We start from the raw sequence: 25579 nt of genomic DNA on the forward strand, positions 1-25579 counted from the left end.
GCATACACAAAATGAGGGGAAAAGATACTACTTTACTAAAATTAATGTCAACCTCACTCTCTATTTTAAAATGTTAATTTGAAAATTCTCTTGAAGCATAATTAGGGATCCGCTCTTTAAAATAGAGAAAATTATATGTTTAACGAATATATTAGAAATACTCGGCAATATCAATACCCCATTGCCAAGTCAAAATTTATTGGACAATATAACAATGATGTTACTTCCATATAAATGAGTATTTAACATCACTGAGGATAATGACTTGTTTCACCAATCAAGCTCGACTTATCTAACATACTTATGCCTATATAGCTTGTGCAAATATTTTCATTGTCCAAGTTGATAAAATTCATTAGTCTGTAGATCTATTTACACAAAAGTCTACAAATATTTCTGGAACATTGCTAAAAAAGGATCAAATAATCGATTTTGAAAGAGGTCTTAGTTGTTCTTTTCATATGCTAATCTTTGATCCAAAAGGGAAGAAACTTCCTCAATATCTCACTTTCAATTCAAATATGAGTTTGATTCACTCTACATGTTCCAAGAAATCTTACCATTCGGCAAAAGGAAAAGAAAAAAATAGTCTTTTCATTCAGAGTGATGTTATGTGTACAAAGAAGGTTGACAAAACATGACTTGACAAGATCTATATCATTCATTTCAAAATCAGATTTTGAAATCAAAACAAATTAACAGCTTAAATCTTGTCAACACCTATTTTGTCAACAAACTTTGTTTTCATACTTTGTACAAGTAGATTAATTGTTTCATTAACATACCATCTTTTGGGAATTTGTTTTAATCCGTGTTATGAAATCGAACCAAATCGATCGACTGGATGAGAATTGGCCCAAATTCGGTTCAATTGTTATTAACTGGATATTGAAAGGGGAAGAATGCATAACTCACGTGCTAAATATACCACAATTCAATTTTAAGGAAAAAGTTTTAAAAGTTTAAAACTCAGGTGGTTATATATCTCTCTCCAATCTCTTTCTCAATCACTGACATCCACCTGCCACCATCCTCTTTTACAATCACTGACACCCATCGTTATCTCTTCTTATAGTTACCGGCATACACTTGCCGTCATCCCCTCTCACAGTGATCGGCATCCACCTCGATTTGAGATTCATGAGTACGGTAACTTGTTTGGATTTTTAATTTGACAAAATATCGATAAGAATTAACGAATTATCTAATTAAACTTCAATTTGGACAATTGACTGGTGTTGATGGAGTGTAAATTTGATTCGGATGTTGGATTTGTCATCAAATTCAGTGCAAATTTGTAAATTTTTGGCTGTGTGGATTCAAATATATATAACTATTACCTGCAATGTTGATCCAATGGTATGTGACAAGTTCTCTTCGATTTGATTTGGACATTAATCTGTTATCTATAATATAGATTCAATGGCCTATGACCAATTCTCTTCGATCTATGACTTGTAGACATTGAACTGTTATCTATGCAAAATGGCATGTGAAAGTTTGGCATTGATATCTGACCTTTGAATGTTGGCATGAAACTTGTGACCTACGAACTATAACATGTGACCCATGAACATAAATCAATGATTTGTGACCAATTTTATTTCATCTATGACATGTTGACATTGATATATGACCTATACAATATGATTTGTGACCAATGAAGTGTGACCTATAAAGTATGACCTATGACTAGTTCTATTTTACTTGTAAAGTGTTTACATTTATTTGTAACTTATGCACAATGAAATGTGACCTATCACTACTGGATTGTGACATGTGAACTACAAACATGATCTATGACCTATATAATATGATTGTGACTAGTGGAATGACTGTGACTTGTGACCAGTTTTGTTTGATCTGTGGTATGTATACAATTATTTACGACCTATGCATAATGACCTAACCTACCTCCACCACTGGCACCACTACCAGATATCAACATAACATTTGACATAAACTCTATAAACATTTGACCATCGTCAACATCATCACAAAACCGTTGCAAAAATACAACAAAACACCTTAAAATCACCAAAAAAAAATAGCTGCCAGACCACCACAAGATGAGGCACTAAATTCAATGTACAAAATCACCCAACATCACAATCAACATCAGGTTATAAGATTACAAATCACCTAAATACCCAACATCACAGTCAAAATCCAATTTACAAAATCACAATCAAAATCAGGTCATAAGATCATTGATCACCCAAACACTCAACATCACAAAACTACAACAAAATCACCACAAAATCTCTGTGTTGAACTTACCGCAGTAAAGACCATTTCAAATTTTGATCTTGAAATTGATTCACATGAGATTGTACTCTAACAAGCAATTCTCTCCCTCAATGGGCCATTCTCATTTACATTCAAAGGCAAAATCCCACCATTCATGCCCAATTCCCTCTAAACCAAGAACTCGTTCCCTCTATCACCAGAAAAACCAAATCATTCAAGTTTACTATATAACCTGACCCTGAATTTATACCCAGGAAAATTGGGTTCTCCTTAATTAGACCGTGAACTTGAGTCATTATATGAGAAACCAAGCTGCTTGTGGTAGAGATACCAACAATGACAATGGAGGTGGTGCGGGATCATTTGAGGAGAGAGGCTGATTTTTTGGTACTACATGAGAATTTAAATAAGAGAGAATCTAAATGAGAAGATCGAATGAAGTGAAAGAAGATAAAATCAATTCTCTTAAAAATGCCTCAGTCTTAGTCAAATATTCGAACATAATTCTCAAGTCACGTTATTAACATGCTAAATATATTAATACCTCATTAAAAAAAATTGAACCCCAATCTTGAGGGTCCTCACCGTCCCACTCCTAGAACTTTGTGGGAGGTAAATCGCGAAATGTGCTCCAACAGACCAGGAAACAAAAGTTGCATGTACACTATTAATACCTCATTTTATAATTGTATAAAAGGTCAATGACATTTCTTCATTGTAATATTTATGTCCACAACTTTTTACATTTCATTTTTATATTCAACTTTATTTATTACATATCCCGATGATGATTTCGGTCCAAAATATAGAGTAAAAAGTTTTATTTAATCCTTGTATTTGGAAGCATTCTAGCAAGATTTTTGGTATGAAAAGCATCATTAAGAACAATATGTATTAATTAATGGACCGTTATGAATAAGAATGAGAAGGAAAAAAGTTAAGTACATAAGTATGATAGTTAATAAAAATGGTGTCAATATATAACACGCAAAGGACACGGGGTGGGGGGTGGGGTTGGGGTGTTTGTAAAACCATTTTCCTTAAAATCAAATTAAAACGTGGGGTATTAAAAATTTAAAATTAAATTTCCAAGGCACATTCATTTAACTACGTTTTATATTTTCACCTCATTACAAATAATATACTATGTGGCTAAGTTATTAGAATTATTCTTCTTGTACAATCAGGGTTGACAATACACTCATAGGAAGGGGACTCACGATTTTTTTATTCAGTATAGGCCCTCGACCTCCTCTCATGTATCTAATTATCAACAGGGGCAACCCTGATTGACAATACATTCATAGGAGGGGGACTCACGATTTTTTTATTCAACATGGGCCTTCGGCCCCCTTTTGTGTGTTTAATTATCAAACGAAATTATCAATCCTAATTGTACACATAGCACAACTATAGTTATTATTTACAAAAGTAGCTAAGTTTTGCATTGCGCAATACTCTCTCTCTCCCCTCCACCTTGTATGATGTAGCACTGATGTGGCTCAGAGGTATCAGGTATGGAGAAAGAGAGGCAAAGCTATTTTATTTTTGTTGATAAATTTTATTTATTATTCAGTGATATATTAAGCTAATGCCACTTTCACAGAAAGCGAATACATTTCTTTATTAGTTAAGTCATTAGCACAAAGTATGTAGGCAGACCTACTATATCCCCATTTATTTTAAAAGAGAGGATCCACATTTACTGTTCAACTTGAGACAGAGGTTTCACACGGAATTGGTTTGTACTATGGCTAAACTGGTTATGCTAAAAATCCCTTTATACAATACAATGAATGAAAAATGAATTAATGAGACTACTTTAATGCTTTTGTATAAGTTGGTTACTGTTGCAGATCCTTTTCAAAATTTATTGTGGCGGCTAAAAATGTCATTCTAAGCCTTCATTGTTGACTTCCACATGCCAGATACGGACTGAAAAAAATTGTACTTTTCATTTTATGACATACTAACCATAATAAATGAAAGAAAATTTATAGAAATGAATTAATAACACTATTTTATTGGATTTATTGGTTTTAAGTAAGTTGGTTACCATAGCTGCTAAAAAAATTTTGTGACGGCCAAAAATGTCATTCACATTAATGAAATTTTGAGAACTGCTTCATAAATACATCGAATGATCTAAATGAATGTTAAAAATAGTTAAACGTATATCAAACGTGTGTGTTAAAAAATGCGTATAACTCTTTTTTTCTTTAAAAAAAAAAATCAATTATTTTATTAATATTTATTATTTTTTCACTACAATAATTTTTGACGTCATTTAGAAAATTTCCTAATAAACTTTTAAAATTTTTTAATGTCAGACATCATTTAAAAAATTAAGAATTTCGATAACAAGCTAACTTTATAAATTCATCGACGGTTGTACAGTAATCAAATGCATAAATCTTCTATATTATCTTGAAACTCATTTCGAAAACTATGTTATAAACACATTGAATGATCTAAATGAATATTGAAAATAGTTAAACGTATATCAAACGTGTTTTTTAAAATTTTTTCTAAATGACGTCAAAATTTATTGTCGCAAAAAAATAATAAACATTAATAAAATAATTAATTTTTTTAAGAAAAAAGACGAATTATACACATTTTTTAACACACACGTTTGATGTACGTTAACCTATTTTTGATATTTATTTAGATCATTCGATGTGTCTATAATATAGTTCTCAAAATGAATTTCGAGAGAATATAAAAGATTTATGGTAGACTTCTATAAAAAAAAAAAAACTAAAAAAAAACCATCCAGTGAAAAAAAGAAAAAAATTTGACAAAAAAAAATATCAATCGCCCCATGAAAAAAAATTGACATTAGCATCATTATTATTAATAAAAAAAAAAAAAAAACCAACTCCGTGCATCAAGGAGCTTATGCTCCGTGATGCACGAAGACAATTTGCTCCTCGGGTGCCAGGAGACAATTGTAATATTTTTGGTTTTTTTTTTTAATTTTATTATATGATGTTCCATGTCAATTTTGTTTTTCACTGAGTGATTAATATTTTTTTGTGTCAATTTTTTTTTTTTTTGTTCACTGGGTGATTTATTATATTTTTATAAAAATCTACTATAAATCATTTATATTATCTCGAAACTCATTTCGAAAACTATATTATAAACATATCGAATGATCTAAATGAATATCGAAAATAGTTAAACGCACATCAAATGTGTAAGTTAACAAATGCGTATAACTCGTATTTTTCCTCAAAAAATCAATTATTTTATTAATGTTTATTATTTTTTGGCATAATAATCTTTGACGTTATTTAGAAAATTTCCTAATAAATTTTTAATTTTTTTTAATGTCGAAAGAAACATCATTTAAAAAATTAAGAATTTCGATAACAAGCTAACTTTAAAAATTCATCGATAATTGTACAGTAGTCGAATGCTTAAATCTTCTATATTCTCTCGAAACTCATTTCGAGAACTATATCATAAACACATGAAATAATCTAAATGAATATCGAAAACAGTTAAATATACATCAAACGTGTGTGTTAAAAAATTGCCTATAACTTGTCTTTTTCTTAAAAAAAATTAATTATTTTATTAATGCTTATTATTTTTCCGCGACAATTTTCTCAATATAATTTACACCATTTTCTTAGAATCATGTATATTGTTTATTTCTTAAAAGCAGTTGTGATAAATCAAAGTAAAACTTAGCACAATGTTGAAAAAATTTAATACTCAATCAAATAGATGTCGATTAATTTATTTGACGATCTTGAATATTTACGATATATATAAATTTAGGAGGACTAAATTCAAATATATCAAAATTAGGCGATTAAATAAAAATCTCAACCCTATTTAAGTGACAAAATATTATACTGTAACTCAATTTGTGTTTGGCTCCATTAAATTTTTTTCATTTTCTCTCTTTTATTTTTAATAGCAGAATCTTTCTTAAAATAATATTACATGTAAATTTAAAAAAAATCATTAAATCGATTGGATATTGAACAATAAAAAAGATTCGATTAATTACACGATTCAATTATATTGAATCTAGTTATCATCAAATACGTCATTTATATGTAAAATAACCACTCAAACTAAAATTATGTTTGATATATAAATTATGAACTCCAATAATTTGGGTTTTTAATTCATGCATTGAGGTAACATTTATCATATCCCTAAAAATACATTTCAATTATAGCAACACAAATTTGAGGCCAACTAATTTTTCATCTTGATTATTTTATCATCTGAAAAAATTTTATATATAAAAGAAATTCGATCATTTTTAGGAATTTTTTTTATTGTTACTTTTTCTGCTCGATCAATTAATTATTTAAATAACCTAATAAAATTTTTGATGTTTTTTAGAAAATTTCCCAATAAACTTTTAATTTTTTTAATGTCAAAAGCGTGTCATATATGAAGATTACATTTTCATTTATCATTTTAAACAATTAATCAAATTTGTAGATTTATTAAGAGAAATGAATATATATTTTAACACGTTACTATTACCTAAAAAATGACATAGCCCGTGCATTGCACGAGTGGAAAACTAGTATAATTAAAAATGGAAAAGCTTCCCTTCACAAGCCCCTTTGCACAGGGCTTGTACAGGGGGTTGTCACATGGGGGTGGACCCCACATGTAGCACAACTCATTAAAAATTTCATTACTTATCTTTTCTTAACATGCGATTTATAAAATTGTCATAGTCGAGCAAAGTCTCATCAACAATATAATCTTGAATGGAACAAGCTAGAAATAAACAAAAATCACGATCAATGTTTTATTGGCATTTAGAAGGAAAAAGATTTTTTTTTTTTTTAATTTTTTTTCCCACCTTGTTGGCATCAACGTGTGTTCCTTTTTAGACATGGATACACCACAATGACAAAAATTTTGTTAGAATTCAGTGTAAAAGATACAAAATCCGTTCTATCGAAAATAAAGAATCTGGCAATGAATTACTATAATTAGTAACTGAAACACCAAGCAATATAAAATACTGAACGTGAGTTAGGTTTTGCTTTGTTACGAACAATTTGAGTTAGTTACAAAATGAAAGGTACCTTCAATTGAAATTGTGGTTGATTTTAAAAATTATTTTAAATTTAGGTGTTCTCAATTGAGATTTTAATGGATTTTAATGAAATTTATTAAATTTTAGGTGTTCCCAATTAAGATTTTAATAAAATCTTTAAAATTTAATTATTCTCAATAACGAGTTGATTTATAAAGATTTCATTAATAGGTGGATTTTAAAAGATTTGGGTGGATTTCAAGTTTAAAAATATGTATAATCAAATCTTTTGAAATTTCACCACATTTGATGAAATACTTATGAAATTTGTGGAAATTTATTTAATCCTCGAAATTCATCAGGATTTATAATCTTTTAAAATCCATCAATATCTTAGTTGAGGATATATATTCGGAAACTATTTTCAAAATTTAAGTTAGTACCAGGCGATTTCTAAAGGTTATTTACTATTAGATCTTTGTTTAAAAAATAACATACGCTCATGCCTGATGGGATTAAAATCAGATTTTTACTAAATTTTGATAAAAATTGAAGAAATATGCTATTAAAAAGTGGTGAGTATCATAAAATATGTAATTAAAATTAGTTATTACCTTTAATTAAATAAAATCTTGATTTTAATCCCCACCAAACTATGCAGTTGAAATTGTTAATTATCTTAATATTATTTAATAAGTGTAATCTGTGTAGTTATTAATTATCTTAAAACTTTACTTTATTTGAAATTGTTAATTAATAAATTCTATTAATTTTTATTAATTATTGATAAAAAATAAATAATTATCTATTACATAAAGAAACTTTATCATCTATTTTCAATAATAATAAATTTTAGAGAGTTTGAAATAAATAAAACTCTTATTTTTCAATTACCCTAAACGTGTTCAATACGTATCGAAAATTTAAAAATATAAAATAATTAAAAACAAGGTATCGTGTATGTATTAGAGCATCAAACTTGATTAATACATATCCATACACAGTATGCAATATGGAATTAAAATCTTTAAAATTTAATTATTCTCAATAACTAGTTGATTTATAAAGATTTCATTAATAGGTGGATTTTAAAAGATTTGGGTGGATTTCAAGTTTAAAAATATGTATAATCAAATCTTTTGAAATTTCACCACATTTGATGAAATACTTATGAAATTTGTGGAAATTTATTTAATTCTCGAAATTCATCAGGATTTATAATCTTTTAAAATCCATCAATATCTTAGTTGAGGATATATCTTCGGAAACTATTTTCAAAATTTAAGTTAGCACCAGGTGACTTCTTAAGGTTATTTCCTATTAGATCTTTGTTTAAAAAATAACATATGCTCATGCCTGGTGGGATTAAAATCAGATTTTTACTAAATTTTGATAAAAATTGAAGAAATATGCTATTAAAAAGTGGTGAGTATCATAAAATATGTAATTAAAATTAGTTATTACCTTTAATTAAATAAAATCTTGATTTTAATCCCCACCAAACTATGCAATTGAAATTGTTAATTATCTTAAAATTATTTAATAAGCGTAATCTGTGTAGTTATTAATTATCTTAAAACTTTACTTTATTTGAAATTGTTAATTAATAAATTCTATTAATTTTTATTAATTATTGATAAAAAATAAATAATTATCTATTACATAAAGAAACTTTATCATCTATTTTCAATAATAATAAATTTTAGAGAGTTTGAAATAAATAAAACTCTTATTTTTCAATTACCCTAAACGTGTTCAATACGTATCGAAAATTTAAAAATATAAAATAATTAAAAACAAGGTATCGTGTATGTATTAGAGCATCAAACTTGATTAATACATATCCATACACAGTATGCAATATGGAATTAAGTATACATGCATCCATGATCAGGTATGTAACAATGAGAGTTTTTGATCTTTGATTCGAAACATTTAAAATAATTATAATTCTGTATTTTAACAAAAATTAAACTGATAATTCAGTCTACCAATTTCGCAAAATTAAAGCTAAATTATATTTTTTTGTTGGCTTATTCTAATTATTTGCAGATGATGAAGCACGAGTGTTTTGGATCATAGAGTATGTTGAACGTGCTAAGAATCAGGAAATCAAGAAAATTTTATACATAAAAACTTATAACAACAAACTGATTTTTAAATTTTAATACATATTTTCTTTAACTAAAGTATTCAAGATTTATTTATTCTCAAATGGATATTCATAATCATCATACATTAGTATGTATATTACAGCTCAGAGAGTCAACGGAGGGCAGAAAAAAAAAAGGGCAGAAAAAAAAAATGCAAAATTTTCCTGACAGTATTCATCAATATTTTGTTCATCTCGATCAAATTGTTCAGAACATTTTACTTCTGCTTGGAGGTGCATAGCTTCTACTTCTTGGATACAAATTCGGGTTTATCGCCACATCTTCCACAAATTCACAGGGTTTGTCTTCATCAATCCTCCCAACAGTAACAGTCTGTGAACGAGGCACAACCTTTAGTACTCCAGGTAATTGTTTTGACCGGAGAATCTCTGTCTCGATTTTTCCGGTAAGACTCCGGGTAGAAGAAGCCCTAATAAGTTCCCGGAAGTCTTCATCGGAGCTTGACACCGTTGAGTTAACACTGAAACTTCTAGGCAAACTCGTGGTTTGTGGGGTTGGACACCCCATGGCACTGGCATAAGTGAATTCTCCAGCGCAATTCAACATGCTTTTAACGTATAAATCCCTGGCTTTGGACAAAACCCTAATAGGTGCTCTAATGAATCTGCTGATTTTGCTCTCTTTTGGGCTCATTTTTGTGGTTCAGAAGGTTTTCCCCCCTATAATTGATTATTTTTTGGCCTGTGAAGAACGCGCACGGGGGATCTTTTTAATAGAACAAATTTTGGAGTAGATCATAAAGAAGGAAAGATGGGAAAATGGGTGGAAACAACCTAATTAAAACTTGTTTGGAAGGGAGAATCTAATTTAAAATGAATGATCAAAATTTAATGCTAGTTTGAGATAACTTGATAAAAACTTAAGGTTAAAGTCATCGATTAATTTTAATCACACATTTCATGATATTCATAATTTTTATCAATTGTTTAATCAAATATTTCGTCAACTTTTATCAAAATCTACTAATATTTTTATTAGAAAACTTCGTCAAACAACCCTTACGGTTCGATATTTTCATGCATATGATGAAAGACCTCATTTGGATGAATGCTACTCAATGATTAGAATATGGATTTGAAAGTGATGTATATATTTTTTATATGTATTATCAACTTGCACAGTATGTTTAGGCACAATAGTAGATATTTTATGTGTGGACTTTGTCAAAATTAATATAGCTGGTGAGGATTAATTAATTCAAAGATTTTGGACACTAGTTCAAAATAAAATAAAATAAAATATTCGAGATAAGAAGAAGTCTCACAGAAAAGTTAGAATGTTTTTTATTAAAATCAAATTCACGGGTAGCGTCCGGTTATTTTCCGCTTTTGTCTTCAAGTAATATACAAGTCTTGACATGAAGAAAAATAAAAAAACCTTACAAATGAAGGATATAAAATTAAAATATTTCTAATTTTCCGATCAAAGTGGAATTTGAGTCCCTTTGTTTCTTTTCCTTGGGGTCTTTTCTTCAATTGCGATAGAATTGAAGTTACTTCTTCATTCAAACTACTAATTTTTTTTCAATTTTTTCCCTCTCTCACGTGGGCACATAACACTTTCTTTACCAACTATTATGACTTTAAGAGGTGCCAGAACATAAAATCGCAATAAAAAGGACGTGCTGATTTTTTATTTATTATTATTATTTTTATAAATTTTGAAATTTATCCAGTCTTTTGATAATTGTCAATCTCAATCATAATGCAATATGTATAAGAATTAGTTTAGATGTAAATTTTTAGATGATATTATTGTTGACATTATGTGAGTTGTCAATATCTCTGTCATTGATCGCTTAAATGCCTCGTATACAAACAACATGATGTATCTTAAGGCCAGCTGACTTTGATTGATAGCTTGGTTTATTCAAATAATTAGTTGGTTTATCGGACTTTCAATCTTTGCCAATTTTGTTATATCGCAATTTTTTGACTGGCTTAATTTCTAGCTTTTTTGACTTAGTCGATATAATTTTCATTTTATTTTATTTTAACAATAAATTCTCCCGACAAAATTTAGCCCCCTTTTGAACCCCATTCTTCTTCTCATTCTTTTTCTCTCTTATTTTCAACCACACAATCTTCCATTAAATAATATTAAACATAAATAAAAAAATTTCATTTTTTTTCAACCACACATTTTTTTTTTTTAAAAAAAATACCATTCCAACCATTAAAATTTGGAAAGAACGGGGGCTTAATCTACAAAAACTACATAAACAGAACCTTAATTTATAATTTGTTTCGTACTATACTCTCGAAATAAAAATAATGTGGTAATATGAATGATGAGAGTAATTAAAGCAAATTTTGATTATGAATCATTTTTGTGATAAACTAAGCATAGTACATTTCATTAACTTTATCAAAGTTTATTAAAATTTTTATCAAAAGTTTTGTCAAACAGCCTTTAAATTTTTTTTATTTCGTTGGTCACATTCTATTTATGTACGTACGCACATACGACTTCATTTGTTAGATACATTAGGGGTGAATATGGTTCGATTTGAATAGTTTGAGATAAATTTTCAAATCAAATCACTTTAAGTGGTTTGAAATTTTATCAAACCACTTCGATTTCTAACCAAACCAAGTCAAACCATATTTTTTTATCAGTTTGGTTTGATTTAAAACCTTGATTTAACAAAATCAAAGTTAATATATCAAAAATTAATCATCGTACAAAAATTACAAATTAAAGTTTTATAAGTCTAATCATTATAATGAAATAACATGATAGAAACATTTTAACCTCTTAATTGATATTAATTGGGGCAATATTTGCAATTGTAACAAATGATTCATTCTCTTCATAAAAATAACATTATCTTACACGTATTTATTGATTATAGTTAAATAATATAAAAGAACTAATAAAAGAAAATGAATCTTAAAATCTAATACCTAATACAACTTTTTGTGAATCGTCCAATGCTTATACTTTATCCAAATATTGACGAATTGCTATAGATTCTATGTTATTATGCAATCATTTTTTAAGTCAAATCATCGCCTCAATCATATTTGTACTCAATGAACTCATAAAGAAATCAAGAATTCGACCATTAATAGGAAATGAAGACTCAGAAATAATTGTTGATATTTAAATAGTTAACTATCTGTAGCAATTTGAGGGATAACTTTGTATTTATTTACATTTAATTTTCACCAAAGTAATATGTCGACATATTTATTGGTCAAATCTTCAAAATGATTATTTAAGTAATCCAAGTTAAAATGTAGATAATGAATCGAGTGACCTAACTAGAAAATTAAGATACAAATAAGCAAAAAATGATGTCAGCTAAAAACCTAAGGGGGTTCGACAATGATTAAAACAAAACAACATAATTACCAATAAAAATATAGCAATTTTTTTTAAAAAAGAAATTTTGGATAAATTGGACTCAAAATTTAGGCAAAATTCAAGAAAATTATTAGTAGAAGAAAAATAAATATTTAAGTTTGAATTAAAATTTAGATTTTATTGTCTACCCAATTATAATTGACGATCGATGAATATTGTTTAGTAACAGTAGTTTAGTACTTCACCAGTTTGAGGGTTTTATATTCACAATTGTGATGATTGATAGATATTTGCATATAATTTAATTAATGAATTAGGATGTATAATTGTCTACTTAGGTATTTAGTTTAAAATACCTAAATTGAGCTTGCTTAGTATGGAGGGAAAATGCAACCAAGGGACCAAACCTTTCATTTATTAGTAGATTTTGCCCAAGTCTTTTATTTGTGCCACCTTGAACGCCAAACCTTTAAAAAATTAGCTGCTCAAGTCCAAAATGATGATTTTCGTTAGTTTGACTACCAAAATCGTTAGTTGACTCCCAAAATAAAAAACTTTATTATTTTTCCCAAGTAAGGCAGGGGTTTTTTTGGATAAAACAAAATTTTCCTATTAAATAAAAAATTGAAAAAATAAAAAATTTAAGCCACAAACCATTCCCATCTCCTCCTTTCCCAAAATCAAAACCACTCTACCCAACGCCATAGCCACTGTCGGTAGCCACAACTACCCACCTAACACCGACATTACCACCATTACTGAGCTTTAATGGGGGGAAAATGATGATCGTATAATGGAAAGGTTTTGGGAAAAAAGGGATGGCAGTTAGGGCTGGATATGGTTCAATTCGATTCAATTCTAATGAAAAACGAATCGGACCTGAAATTTTCGAGTATTTAGTAAGTGGAACCATCGGGTCCAAATTTAATTGTGGAACTGTTTGGGTCCGGTTCGATTCGGTTGCCGGGTTCCGTATTATAATTAATTTTTTTAATATTTACAAAACTATGTTAATTCAATTAATGATATGTTCAATTTTAGCTCTTACAAATAATGTAGTCCAATCTTATATGTTTTTGCATTTTTCTTCATTGAGTTTTTCATAGATTAGATTGTTAAAATCATAGGAAGAAGAAGATAGCAAGCTCACAATAATTAAAAGATGCGTTATCGAGTTTCAATTCGATTTCTCCAGAACGGTAGAAACGACATTATGGTAGAGTAACAAATTTGGATAAAACTTTGATCAATTTGATTAAGTTGGCTTTAAACTGAAAATTAGAAATAAGAAAATCATATTTTTGGGTTTGAGCTAAAGTAAATAGTTCGCAAATGTATTTAGAAAAAATAAAATAATTTGACTTATTTAAAATAAATTAATTAAAAAAATTAGGGATATTTGATTTTTATTCGGCTCTTGATCTAGAATCAAGAATCGAACCAAACATGTTGGTTCTTGATTCAAATACCCGTTCGAATATTTAACTTAAGAAGAACCACTCGATTTGAAAATTTTGTCCAGCCCTAATGGCATTACAGTGGAGAGGTTTTGAGGTTCGTGAAAGGTTGCAGAAATACTATTACTGAGCTTTAATAGGGGATCCACAAGCCAAACCAAGGCCTTTTCCCCGAATTCGAGAGGAAACTTAGACCTTGGGTTGGAAACGCAAAGTAGCTCAAAATTGGACAAGCGTCCCGAACAAGGGCTTGGTCGAGTCGGCAATCACATTCAAGACCTTGATATAGTATAGTTGATGTGATTCTCGAGGCCCAGTAAAACGTTGAGGTTGTGGAGGTCGACGTTGGCATTGATGGCTACCACGTAGAGCCTAAGATGGGCTAGGGAGAGGCTGATATTGGCGGCGGTGGCGGTCTTACCAACGCCACCTTTGTCGGAAGTGATGACCACCACATGAAGCGTCTGACAGGTCAGATGGGGCTTGCGGTTGTCCTGGAGGAGGTAATGGACAGTGAGGGTTCTATGTTTTTATTCTTGAGGGTTTTGGGAGAATGGGATAGCAGTACAATGGAGTGGTTTGAGGTTCGTGAGAGGTTGTAGAGATACCATTGCTGAGCTTTAATGGTGATGTCGATGTTGGGTGGATGGTGGTGGCTGCCGACAGTGGCTGTGGCGATTGGGTAGAGTGATTTTTATTTTGAAAAAGAAGAAGATGAGGATGGGTTATAGATTTATTTATTTTTTGTTTTTTTTTTAAATTTTTGATTTAATAGAAAAATTGTGTTTTATCCAAAATGCTTTTGCCTTATTTGGGGAAAATAATAAAGTTTTTTTTTTTAATTTTGGAAGTCAACTGACAATTTTGGTAGTCTAACTAATGAAAATCATCATTTTGGACTTAAGTTGCAAATTTTTTAAAGGTTTGGTACTCACGTTGGCACAAATGAAAGGATTAAGCAAAGTCTGCTAATAAACGAAAGGTTTGATATCTTGGCTACAATTTTCCCTTAGTATGGATGTATCTTTTTAATTGGGATGTGATTAGTTTTAATTGAGTTATATAAGATTAGATTAATTTCTGTAGTTTTTTTTTTAAACAGTTTGACGGTTTGAAACAATTTTAAAGATTGAAATATAAACCAAATCATTTCGAATCGGTTTCGTTCAGCTCAAAACCAACGGTTTAAAAAAAGAGGTTTCAATTCGATTTTTTTGGTTTGACAATTTCGTTGTTTGGCTTTAGATATCACTTTGGGAAAATTACACTGCACCCGTCTTTTAAGTAATACAATTCTAAAATCAGGTGATAAGTTTCATTATTCATTAATCAGGTTTTTAATAATAATAATATTATTATTATTATAAATTAATTTATATACACAGTATCTCTAACCTAAGCATTCAAACCCTAATCATTTTCTCTTTCATCTTCCTCTACCTTCTCTCTTCCTCTACCATTTCTTGCTACCCTTCCCTCACAAATGGACTCACTCTTATTGTTGCTATCGCCACCGACACTAGAGAACACTGCCACCAGAGATAAACTCTTTCTCTATCCTCTTTGTTGTGAGCGCCATGCCAACTGACGAAAATAGTGGCGCTCATAGCACAGCGTTATGTAGAGAGTTTGTAAACATCGGCGGTGATGTGGAAAGGATGGAGAAGAGCTAGAGTTTGCGCATATTTGTGCACAACGGCACTATCGCTTCTATTTTTGTGGTTTTGTTGTGGTGGTTCTGTGTTGTGTGGTGGTGTAGGTAGTTCTGTGTTGTGCGATGCGATGGTGGTTTTGCCGTTGGTGGTCAATTGCTTCGTTAGTGGGGATTATTAGAGTGTAATTTAAATGCTACATGATAGAGGTGTGGTGGGTTGTTGTGGCTATGTCGAGTGTATATGTTATTGATGGTGGGGTTGTGTTGTTGGTGGTGGTCGCAAGTGGGCGTGGTGATTGTTTAGGGATGTGACCAACTATTTAATTATTTATGACCTAAAAATTCGATAATTTGTGATTGAAAAAAATCTGTGACCAACTAATTTGAAAATCTGTAACTGACAAATAAACCGTGACCTATAAATTTTTTGATTTGTGAGCTATCAAAATTTTTATTATAAGCATAAAATAATTCGTGATCAGTTGATTTGACAATATGTAACTAATAAATAAGTCGTGACTTATAAGTAATCATATGTGACCATTAATTGTATAATTGTGACCTTAATATATTTAAATAATAAAATATTAATTAATACCTGAATTTTGATATTTAAAATCTAAAAATTGAATTGCTCCATACTTAAAACCTGACGTGTGAATTTTTTTTCTCTCACTTTTAAGCTTAAAAGGCTATAAGATTAGTATGGGCCAAATGATCTTAAATAAAGCCTAATATTCTTAAATAAAGCCTAATATTTTGTCAATTATTGTTTATAATTATTACCTCATATGTTGTTGGGAAAAAAATCCTCATACGTTATAATTAATGATTTAATAATTATTTAAACAGTTAAAATCACATCATCCATTAAAGAGGGTGCCCTTTATGAATAATTGTTAATGACGAAAGACATTGATTCTCATATGCAATAGCAGTGACTTGTTTGATGAATTAATACATATCATCAACAAAGCTCAAGTGAAAGTGTTTATTCATACAATTTTTAAACAATAAACAGTATTAGTCTGTAGAGGGTTATTCTTGGGTGACAATCCTTGGATGTCGTCCAGGAGGTTGTCAAAGGGGCTCTTTCCTTCTGTAGATTAAAAAACATCAGCCACCCAGCCCAGTCGGTGTTTGGCCGCGGCCCTCAGGGAAAACAAAATTATCCCACTGTAGGTCTATTTCAGGTCCTCTCTCTTTCCATTTTGTGTTAAATATAATTTCTTTTACATAACTATAAATAATACCAAAATATGGTGACATTTTCAATGTCATGTGCTCTTAGATTTCGTTAAAATAACTATGGATTCATGTAGTGATGACTTCATTATCTTCTTCAACACAGTTTCCTTTGTATCAACAACGGAAAAAGAAATACAAATTGTTGTGTATAAAATGTGTTTCTTAAAAATACAACTCTTTTAGTTCGTCAAATCTGGTTGGAAGGTCATGCGGTAACCCTAAATTGGCTCAAACGAGTTCACTTGGATTGTACTTCTTTGTGAGGCTACTGGACCATTGGACTCAACCTACGGCTGAGATTGATCTACTCCACTGTGAGACTCTTGGGGGCTGGACGGTTGAGGTCACCTTTCAATTTTATGAGCCTCTAGATTTTTTGTCTCTCTTTCTTCTGGACTCTAAGTCTTCTTCTTCTGACTTTCTTCGATCTTTTGATCTCTTAAGTGTAGTCTAGCCAAAATAATGATTGAATCTATGTGATTCATGCTGCTACAGTAATCATGCCTGAAATATTGGCTGATTTGGTGTTTGTAGTGGTTACCAGAAAGTGCTGTTAGTGTTTTTGGTTGGTTCTTGAGATTTAAGAGATTCATGTGTGGATCGATGATTATCTCTGAGTCTGATTGAGTTTTTTAAATCTGTACTCTTTTTTGGAAGGTTATTGTGTGTTTAGTAATTGGGCTAATCTCTGAGCCTCCCAAATTAGGCAATTGCCAAATTGAGTGAACAATTTTGAGACGTTCTTTTACATTTTCTTGCACTATGGTTTGTTTATTTTATTGTTTTTACAAACTGTGTAAGGGAAAGAGCCCTAACACAAATAGTTTTTTGTCTTTTCATTCCTCACTCTATTCTGTTCATAAGCATTGCAAAAACCAATAGTTTACAATGTAGATCCAGTCAATTTAAGAAGCTGATTCAAATGCTCACGATCAATTCATCTGAGTTTCAAGGCAGCAGCTACCACTTGTCAATCCTTTAGCTACACCCAGGAAATCGTCAGACACTTCTAGAGCATTTAGTCCACTTGGGGTTCAGCTTTTCACCATCACTTCTCTTGCATTATTTTCATCCCTTCCTTTGAGTCCAAGTGCAGTTCTTTAGATTGCTAAATTAAACTCTTTGCTAGGTTAAAATACGGTGAATATACATATATAGTCAAATCAAATAACATATATCATATTTGTCCTTATAAAATTTTAACTTGGAAGAATACAACCTTTTTTGGGCACGAAATAAATTGTCCCTTTGCAAATTCTTTTGGCAATAACTTAATGCTTTTCTTTTGAAAAAGTCACCATTTTTTAATATGTTATGAACTAGAGCTAAAAAAGGGGGAAAAAAAAGAAGAGAAGGGAGAGAGAGAGAGTCAATAAACTTGTGTGTCAATGAGAATCAAAATCCCATATTTTAAAAAGCAGGATTGTAGAAAGTCATTCAAGAATTAAGACTGTGGAGAGTCAATAAACTTATCATCGTATTTGAATATAAATTAATATACAAAACCTAAAAATAAGCTATATATATCTTAATCCATCCCTAATTATTGCCCCATTTAAATCATTTAATAAATATACATTTCCATCCCTCAAAATTCAAAAATCTTCACTTTTTTTAGGTAACCCCTCCGTTCTCCATTTCTCTCCAACCTAGATTTTTACTGCAATCTTTTTTCTAATTCAAACACGAATTACTAATCATCATTTGAAGACTTCGTTGTGTGGTTATTGATAGTGAGAAATCCCATTCAAGAAAGATTACACGAAATTGTCATTTCGCAACCTTATTGGTACAATCATTCAGTTGGACAATTTACAGGATGAATCGCCATGTATAAATAAACTTGTTGTATAGGGGTTTATATGGTACTAATAATTGTAACCTAATTAAAATGTTACCAGCTTATGTCACCCATTTCTTCTCATGTTGTAGTTGCTAGATATTTACACAATAAATATAATATGTAGAAGAATTAACTATTTTAGATTAAGTGCCCAATTGGTGGAAAGTCACGAATTTGTGTGGGAATTCAGGAGTTCGGGTCACATTCCACGCAATAATTTAAAAAGTCTTTGAAGGCTCTTGAGCTTTCTTAGTTAAAATAATATTTTTTATTTACTTTAATCATTTTCGAAATTATTTAATGGGTCAAACTAGTTAATATAATATGACTGTACAAGTAGTTTGTTTTATCATTGTATACTATGTGTGATTGTCCATGGAGATTGCAATAGTTAATGGTGGACAATTTCACTTTAGTACTTTGTGTTGTCACGATGAGATGCGATCAGTCAATAAAATTTATTTTCTACATTTTACTGTTCTGTAAGTTACTACAACTAGTTATTTTCTAGCAATCTAAAGTGAAAATTTCTTATAACTAGTTGTTATGTCTGAAAAAATTTTAAGAGATGACAAATGAAGTTACGATTTTATTTGACAATTTTTAAAGTGGTTGATGCTATTGAATATGAGAAATCTATTGCTCAATTGTTGATAAGCTCATTGCTAAGGAAATAGAAGATTTAGCTAGTTCAAAATATAAAGAATACATGTGCTGATATTACATACTGAATTCCTGACATTAGATTTATATGATGTTTACTAATCTTGTAAATCTATTAAAGAATTATGGAATTACTTAGAAAAGAAGTATGCTACTGAAGATTTAGGAACTAAAAATTTGTTGTGGGAAAATTTCTAAAATTTAAAATGGATGACAATTTGAACGGTGATCAGTCAAGTTGAGGAATTACAAATTATAATTCATGAAATTGTTGCTGAAGGATATAAAATATGTGAGGATTTTCCAGTGTGCCATTATTGAAAAATTATCACCTGCTTGAAAAGAGTATAAAAACTGTTTGAAGTATAAAAGGAAAGAAATGTCTGGATCATGGTGGACGTTGTATTTTGGGAGTGATTGTCCATAGAGGTTGCAGCAGTTAATCATGGGAAATTTCACTTTAGAATATCGTGCTATCAAGAGACTCGATCGGTCGATAAATTTTATTTTCTACATTTTATTATTCTGCAAGTTTCTGCAAAGTTATTGCAACTAATTATTTTTCTAACAATAGTTTTAGATACTTCTAATCTCGCTTGAATTAAATGGAAACCAATATTGCAAATTTATTTATAATCTGGCTCATTTTCCAGTAATCAAAGACGTCGATATTTTTTCCGATTATGTTTTCAAGACTAGATATATGCATTATTAACCCATTCGTGAATCAGTCAAATAAAATTAGGGAAAATTTTATATACAAGAGATTAAGTATAGGACATTTCAAAAATAAGAAAACAAGTATCATATTTTACCAATCAGATATTAGTCTAAAAATGAATACAAATATTAATTTAATTAAAAATGAAAAATAATCCCGCATAATTAGCGTGAGATACCATACCCAATAGGATTCTCCAAAAAAAAAAGAAGAAATCATCTCTTAAGCTGATTCCAGTGGCCAGAAGATCTGAAAATACATCCAAATTACCGTCGGCTCTCGCAGAAGTGACGGTAAAATCGAATTCTGGTCACAAATTGTAGCCGCTGGGTCACATTACCTCGGATTAAAACATGGTCCCTCGAACAGTCACTGATTACATTCATCAGGTGTGTAATTACGATTTATTCATTATAATTTGTCGTTTATGCATGCTAGACAAGTTTCAATTGATGAAAATGTGATTTTTGATGGAACTGTGATCGTGAACATCGTACATTGCTGTTCAAAACTATTGTGACCGTTATGAAAAACATGTGATCGGCTATTCATAAGATGTGACCTCATGCAGACAGTACGCATGGGTGTTTGTGTCTCGAAATGTGTGACGTGTGACATACTGAATTTGTGTTATGTGATATTAATGCTCTTGTTTGAATCTAATCATATGCGACAGATCTAAACTTAGTTACCGTGACTGATTATTGCATGTAATTGTGATTTATTGCGCACATGTGACCTGCATGTATTCAATATGTGACCATGATATTCAAGATACGACATGCATTTGTTGTGACCTGTTATCATTTAACAGAATTGTGACCGACATGCAATTAATTGTGACCAATATACCAACACTTGTGGCCACTCTTCAATGATAGGTGACCAATATGCAATAACCTATAACAAATATGCAATGAGTTGTGACCTCTCGTAAAAAAATCTAGAAAATAAAAATATGTGACATGCATGTATTCAATATGTGACAATGGTACTTGAGATTCGACATATGTTTGTTGTGACCTTTGATCATTTCACATAGTTTCGACCCATATGCAATTAGATGTAACTATAATTTGATGTTTGACTGATCATGTTTTTGCTCATTTTGCAGAAATGGGGTTAATTCACGTATGTCTGTTGAATGGATCAGAAATGTCACCGGTGTTAGTTGATTGTAGTTACGGGTATTTGAGGTTTGTCGACACAGTTATGAAATAGTTTAGCTTCGACCCTGCAAAAGTTGCTGTGACAATGAAGTATGTCTTGAATAGCGATCTACCTCCAATAACAATCAAAAGTGACGATAATGTCTTATCTTACATGGTTTTGAAGGATATGAATCGTGACCCTGCCAAATATCCAATTCACATTGAGGTCACAATTGCAAATATCGAAACATAGCCTATTGCGCTATCAGTTGATGTTCAATCGAACGAACATGGGTTTTCATTAACAGATATATCATCAGATATATGTGGAGCAATAGTGGATCCATCTAGTGACAAGTTTGAGCATGAGGTTACAATTGTGGCGGTGGCAGATGCTAGGGAGGTAGAGGAAGGAAGAGTTTTTCGTAACAAGGAGATAATGAAATTGAGCTTGTCGTTTTATGCAATCCAAAACATGTTTGAGTACGTGGTTGTTTGGTCTGATAAGAAAGACTATATCGTGAAATGTTCACGTGACGAGTGTAATTGGACATGTAGGGCGTCGAAGTTAGCCAGAACAGATATATTTAAAATCAGACACATTGCAGAAGGTAACACATGTGCTTCAAACATCGTACTCAGTACTCATAGGCAAGTAACAAAGACAGTTGTGTCAACCTGCATTAAGTACAAGTATACATCACCGCATACCATATACACATCGAATGATATACGCAACGACATGCTGCATGCATATGGAGTATCTTTGAAGTATGTTAAAGTTTGGCGATCTCAAGAGGAAACTTTGAAAGTGCTAAGAGGTGATCCAACTGATTCATTCAATAAGATACCAGCCTTTTTTTCTGTGCTACAGCAAACAAATCCTGGATCAGTCACAAGTCTAGAAATTGATGGTCACAATAAGTTTAAATATTGCTTCATGGCACTAGGTGCATCTATACGGAGATGGAAACATTGTAGGCCAATTGTTGTGGTTGATGACACACATCTAAATGGACACTATGGTGACACCTTATTCATGGCATGTACATAAGATGCAAATAACAACATTTATGTATTTGCTTTCGGGATTGGGGATAACAAGAATGACAGCTCATGGACATAGTTTTTTAGACAGTTGAGGAAAGCATATGGGGACAAAAATTGTTTGTGCTTTGTGTCGAATCGTCACAACAGCATAAAAAAGGCGATTGAAAACGTGTATCCGAAAACTTGTCGTGGGATATGTTTGTACCATCTACTAAAAAATCTAAAATCACGGTACAGGAGATCAGGACAAAACATAACACAAGCATTCAATACAGTCGTTCGCGCCTACACACTGTTGGAATATGAATATTACATGGAACAACTCGACTCGATTAATGAGAAGATAAGGGGTTACCTGGTACTATACTATACATTGTCCTATGATGATATTCACATAAATACATTTGACATGATACTATACACTATATGATACACATTTCCATGGTTTTGTTTATAGGACGAAGTTGGACCTGAGAGATAGTCACGTTTTCTCATGCCTTCAAATCGGTATTCCACAATGACATCGAATATCGTGGAGTCGGTTAATGCCGTCACAAAGTCTGCAAAGAACTACCCTATTATAACTTTTTTAGAGTCATTCAGACAAATTCTACAATCTTGGTTTCGCAGACACAAGGAAGACGCCCAAGGCACTTTTACAACCTTGTCAAGCAAGTATGAGACGAAGATGAGGGAAATGAGCATAGATACAAAAAACTTGAGGGTAAAGTTAAATGCTGTGACCTAATCTATAACATGTGACTTACCTGAATTAATATGTGACATGTGCTGTGACTTCTGCTGTGATCTGTACCATTGCGTTTCAGTAATATTTGTGCAATATTATATATAACTATGTGACATACAATTTCATCTGTGTCCAACTTTTTCATTAGGTGACTTAATATGGCTATAACTTGAATCTATATCTACAGGTTTTCCCTATTAATCAGGTAATGTTCTCAGTTAGCAGTGAAAGTTTCTCTTTCGTTGTTGATATAGAAAATCAAACATACATATGTAGGATGCTTCAAATTGATCAACTACATTGTCCACATGCTTTTGCTGTGTTTGTGAGTATGAAGATGGATCCATTTGAATACTGTTCCTACTACTACACAAGTAAAGCATTCAAATATACATATCAAGCAACCATTTTTCCTGTAGGAAATCTAGCTGAATAGATGGTGCCAAATGATGTCCATGACATAGTTGTAATTTCACCTAATCAAAAGAGAAGTTGTGGAAGGCCTACTGAGAAGAGATTCAGACCAGCGTATGAGGAAAATATAACCGTTAAATGCAGTCTGTGTGATGAAAGTGGTCACAATCGTAGAACATGCAACAACCTAGTTCCGTTAAGTCAAAGCCACAAGAATAAAGAGAGGAAGAGGACGAAGACTGGAAATACACATTGATATATTTTTTATAATTCCCTCATTTTTTCATTCATTGATATTTTGTAATGTAAGATGCACAAAATTGGATGACCCATTTACCATATCTTTACCAATACAATGCTAAGATCTTTTGCTGATGAATCAATGAGATTATGAATCATAAAAGTGTGCAGTGACCTATAACAGTATCTGTGATTGATTGCAATGCACTTTGGATGTACGGAATATGTGACCACTAACACGTATGAGGAACTTAAATGAGAAACTCAAACGAATGTGTCACACATGAAAATCTGTAGCAAAAATTGTTATACAATCATATCAATATGGAATTAGTTGTGACCAATATGAAATGATCTGTGATCATTCTTCAATAACATGTGACTAGTATACAGTAACTGTGATCATTATTAATGACATGTGACCAGAATGCAGTGACTTGTGACCAATATATAATGATCTGTTACCAGAATGCAGTGACCTGTGTCCCGTGCAATGAATTGTGAATATATGTAATGATCTGTGACCACATGTCAATGAACTGTGATCAGTATGCAGTGACCTGTGACCATTTCACTAGACATGTGACTAGGATGAAGGGACATGTGATCAATATACAATGACCTGCGACAAACATGCTCTAAACTGTGACCAATAAAAGATGACCAGGGACCAATTGCAAAGACTCAGAAAAATGGGAGTAGCTCAGTTGCAATTAGTAGTGACAAAAATATGAAATGATCTATGACCAATCTTCAATGACCTGTGACCAAATTGGATTGACTTGTGATAATTCTTCATGACCTGTGAACAAAACACAGTGACCTGTGACAATGAGAATTGACCTGTGACCAATTTACAATAACCAGTGACCTGTGACCTGCAGATAATCCTAAAAACTGAAGTGGGTCAATTCCAGTGTCGGTCAATCAATAAACATGTCTACCACCTATGCTAATAACATGACACAATGGCAAAAATTTGTGCATTAAATTTTGAGACTTTGTCCTCGATACATCATCAATCTTGCAAAATATGATATACGGTGAAACTTCTGAAAAACAATGTAATAAAGTCCTCAAATACTAATAAACTTTCTGATATAAACAGACAAAAGTAAGAACTACGTTGTTATTACAAACGAATACCCAAAGACGAGACAATGTTTCCATCTATTACAACTTGTGACTACTCATTGTACTATCATTCTAAAACAATGATTTTCCCATCAGTTGGCTCCATTGTCTTTCTAGCCTCTCGATTTTGCAATATTTGAACAACAATGAAGCTACATCTAACCGTGCTCTCCCTGCATCGAACTTCATGGGCATGAATCCTATATCATCATGCAGCACATACTCCGCATACTTGACCCCGTATATGCCACAATCATGTCTAGGAACGCAAATATCAATCTGTTAGTTATGAAATCCAGCATGTTATAGTATGTTTAACTATAAGTGGTGGTAAAAAACCTACCCATTTTTCTGTTGGGGAAGAGAGAAATCAAGATCCACATCTGACTCCATTGAATCTTTTTTCCATATTCTAATACATTTGATAAGATGCGGAAGCATGCTGACAAAAGGTTTAATTCCAATATGGACTTTGATATCATTGTATGTCTTCCTGG

General features: G+C 31.2%; 1 protein-coding gene across 1 annotated transcript; it reads right to left on the minus strand.

Moving 5' to 3' along the window:
• Positions 1 to 9450: 9450 nt before the first annotated feature.
• Positions 9451 to 10266, minus strand: LOC111366447. Its single transcript, XM_022987203.1, has one exon. It carries the CDS (start codon positions 10081 to 10083, stop codon positions 9637 to 9639), a length of 447 nt encoding a protein of 148 aa, XP_022842971.1. The 5' UTR covers positions 10084 to 10266; the 3' UTR covers positions 9451 to 9636.
• Between the last annotated feature and the right edge of the window lie 15313 nt (positions 10267 to 25579).

The sequence above is a fragment of the Olea europaea genome, chromosome 18 (assembly GCF_002742605.1).
Source record: "Olea europaea var. sylvestris chromosome 18, O_europaea_v1, whole genome shotgun sequence".
Taxonomy (NCBI): Eukaryota; Viridiplantae; Streptophyta; class Magnoliopsida; order Lamiales; family Oleaceae; genus Olea; species Olea europaea.

What these genes read in the sequence shown, in the direction of transcription:
- LOC111366447 (XM_022987203.1), bottom strand. Translation starts at nt 10,083, where the DNA reads ATGAGCCCAAAAGAGAGCAAAATCAGCAGATTCATTAGAGCACCTATT.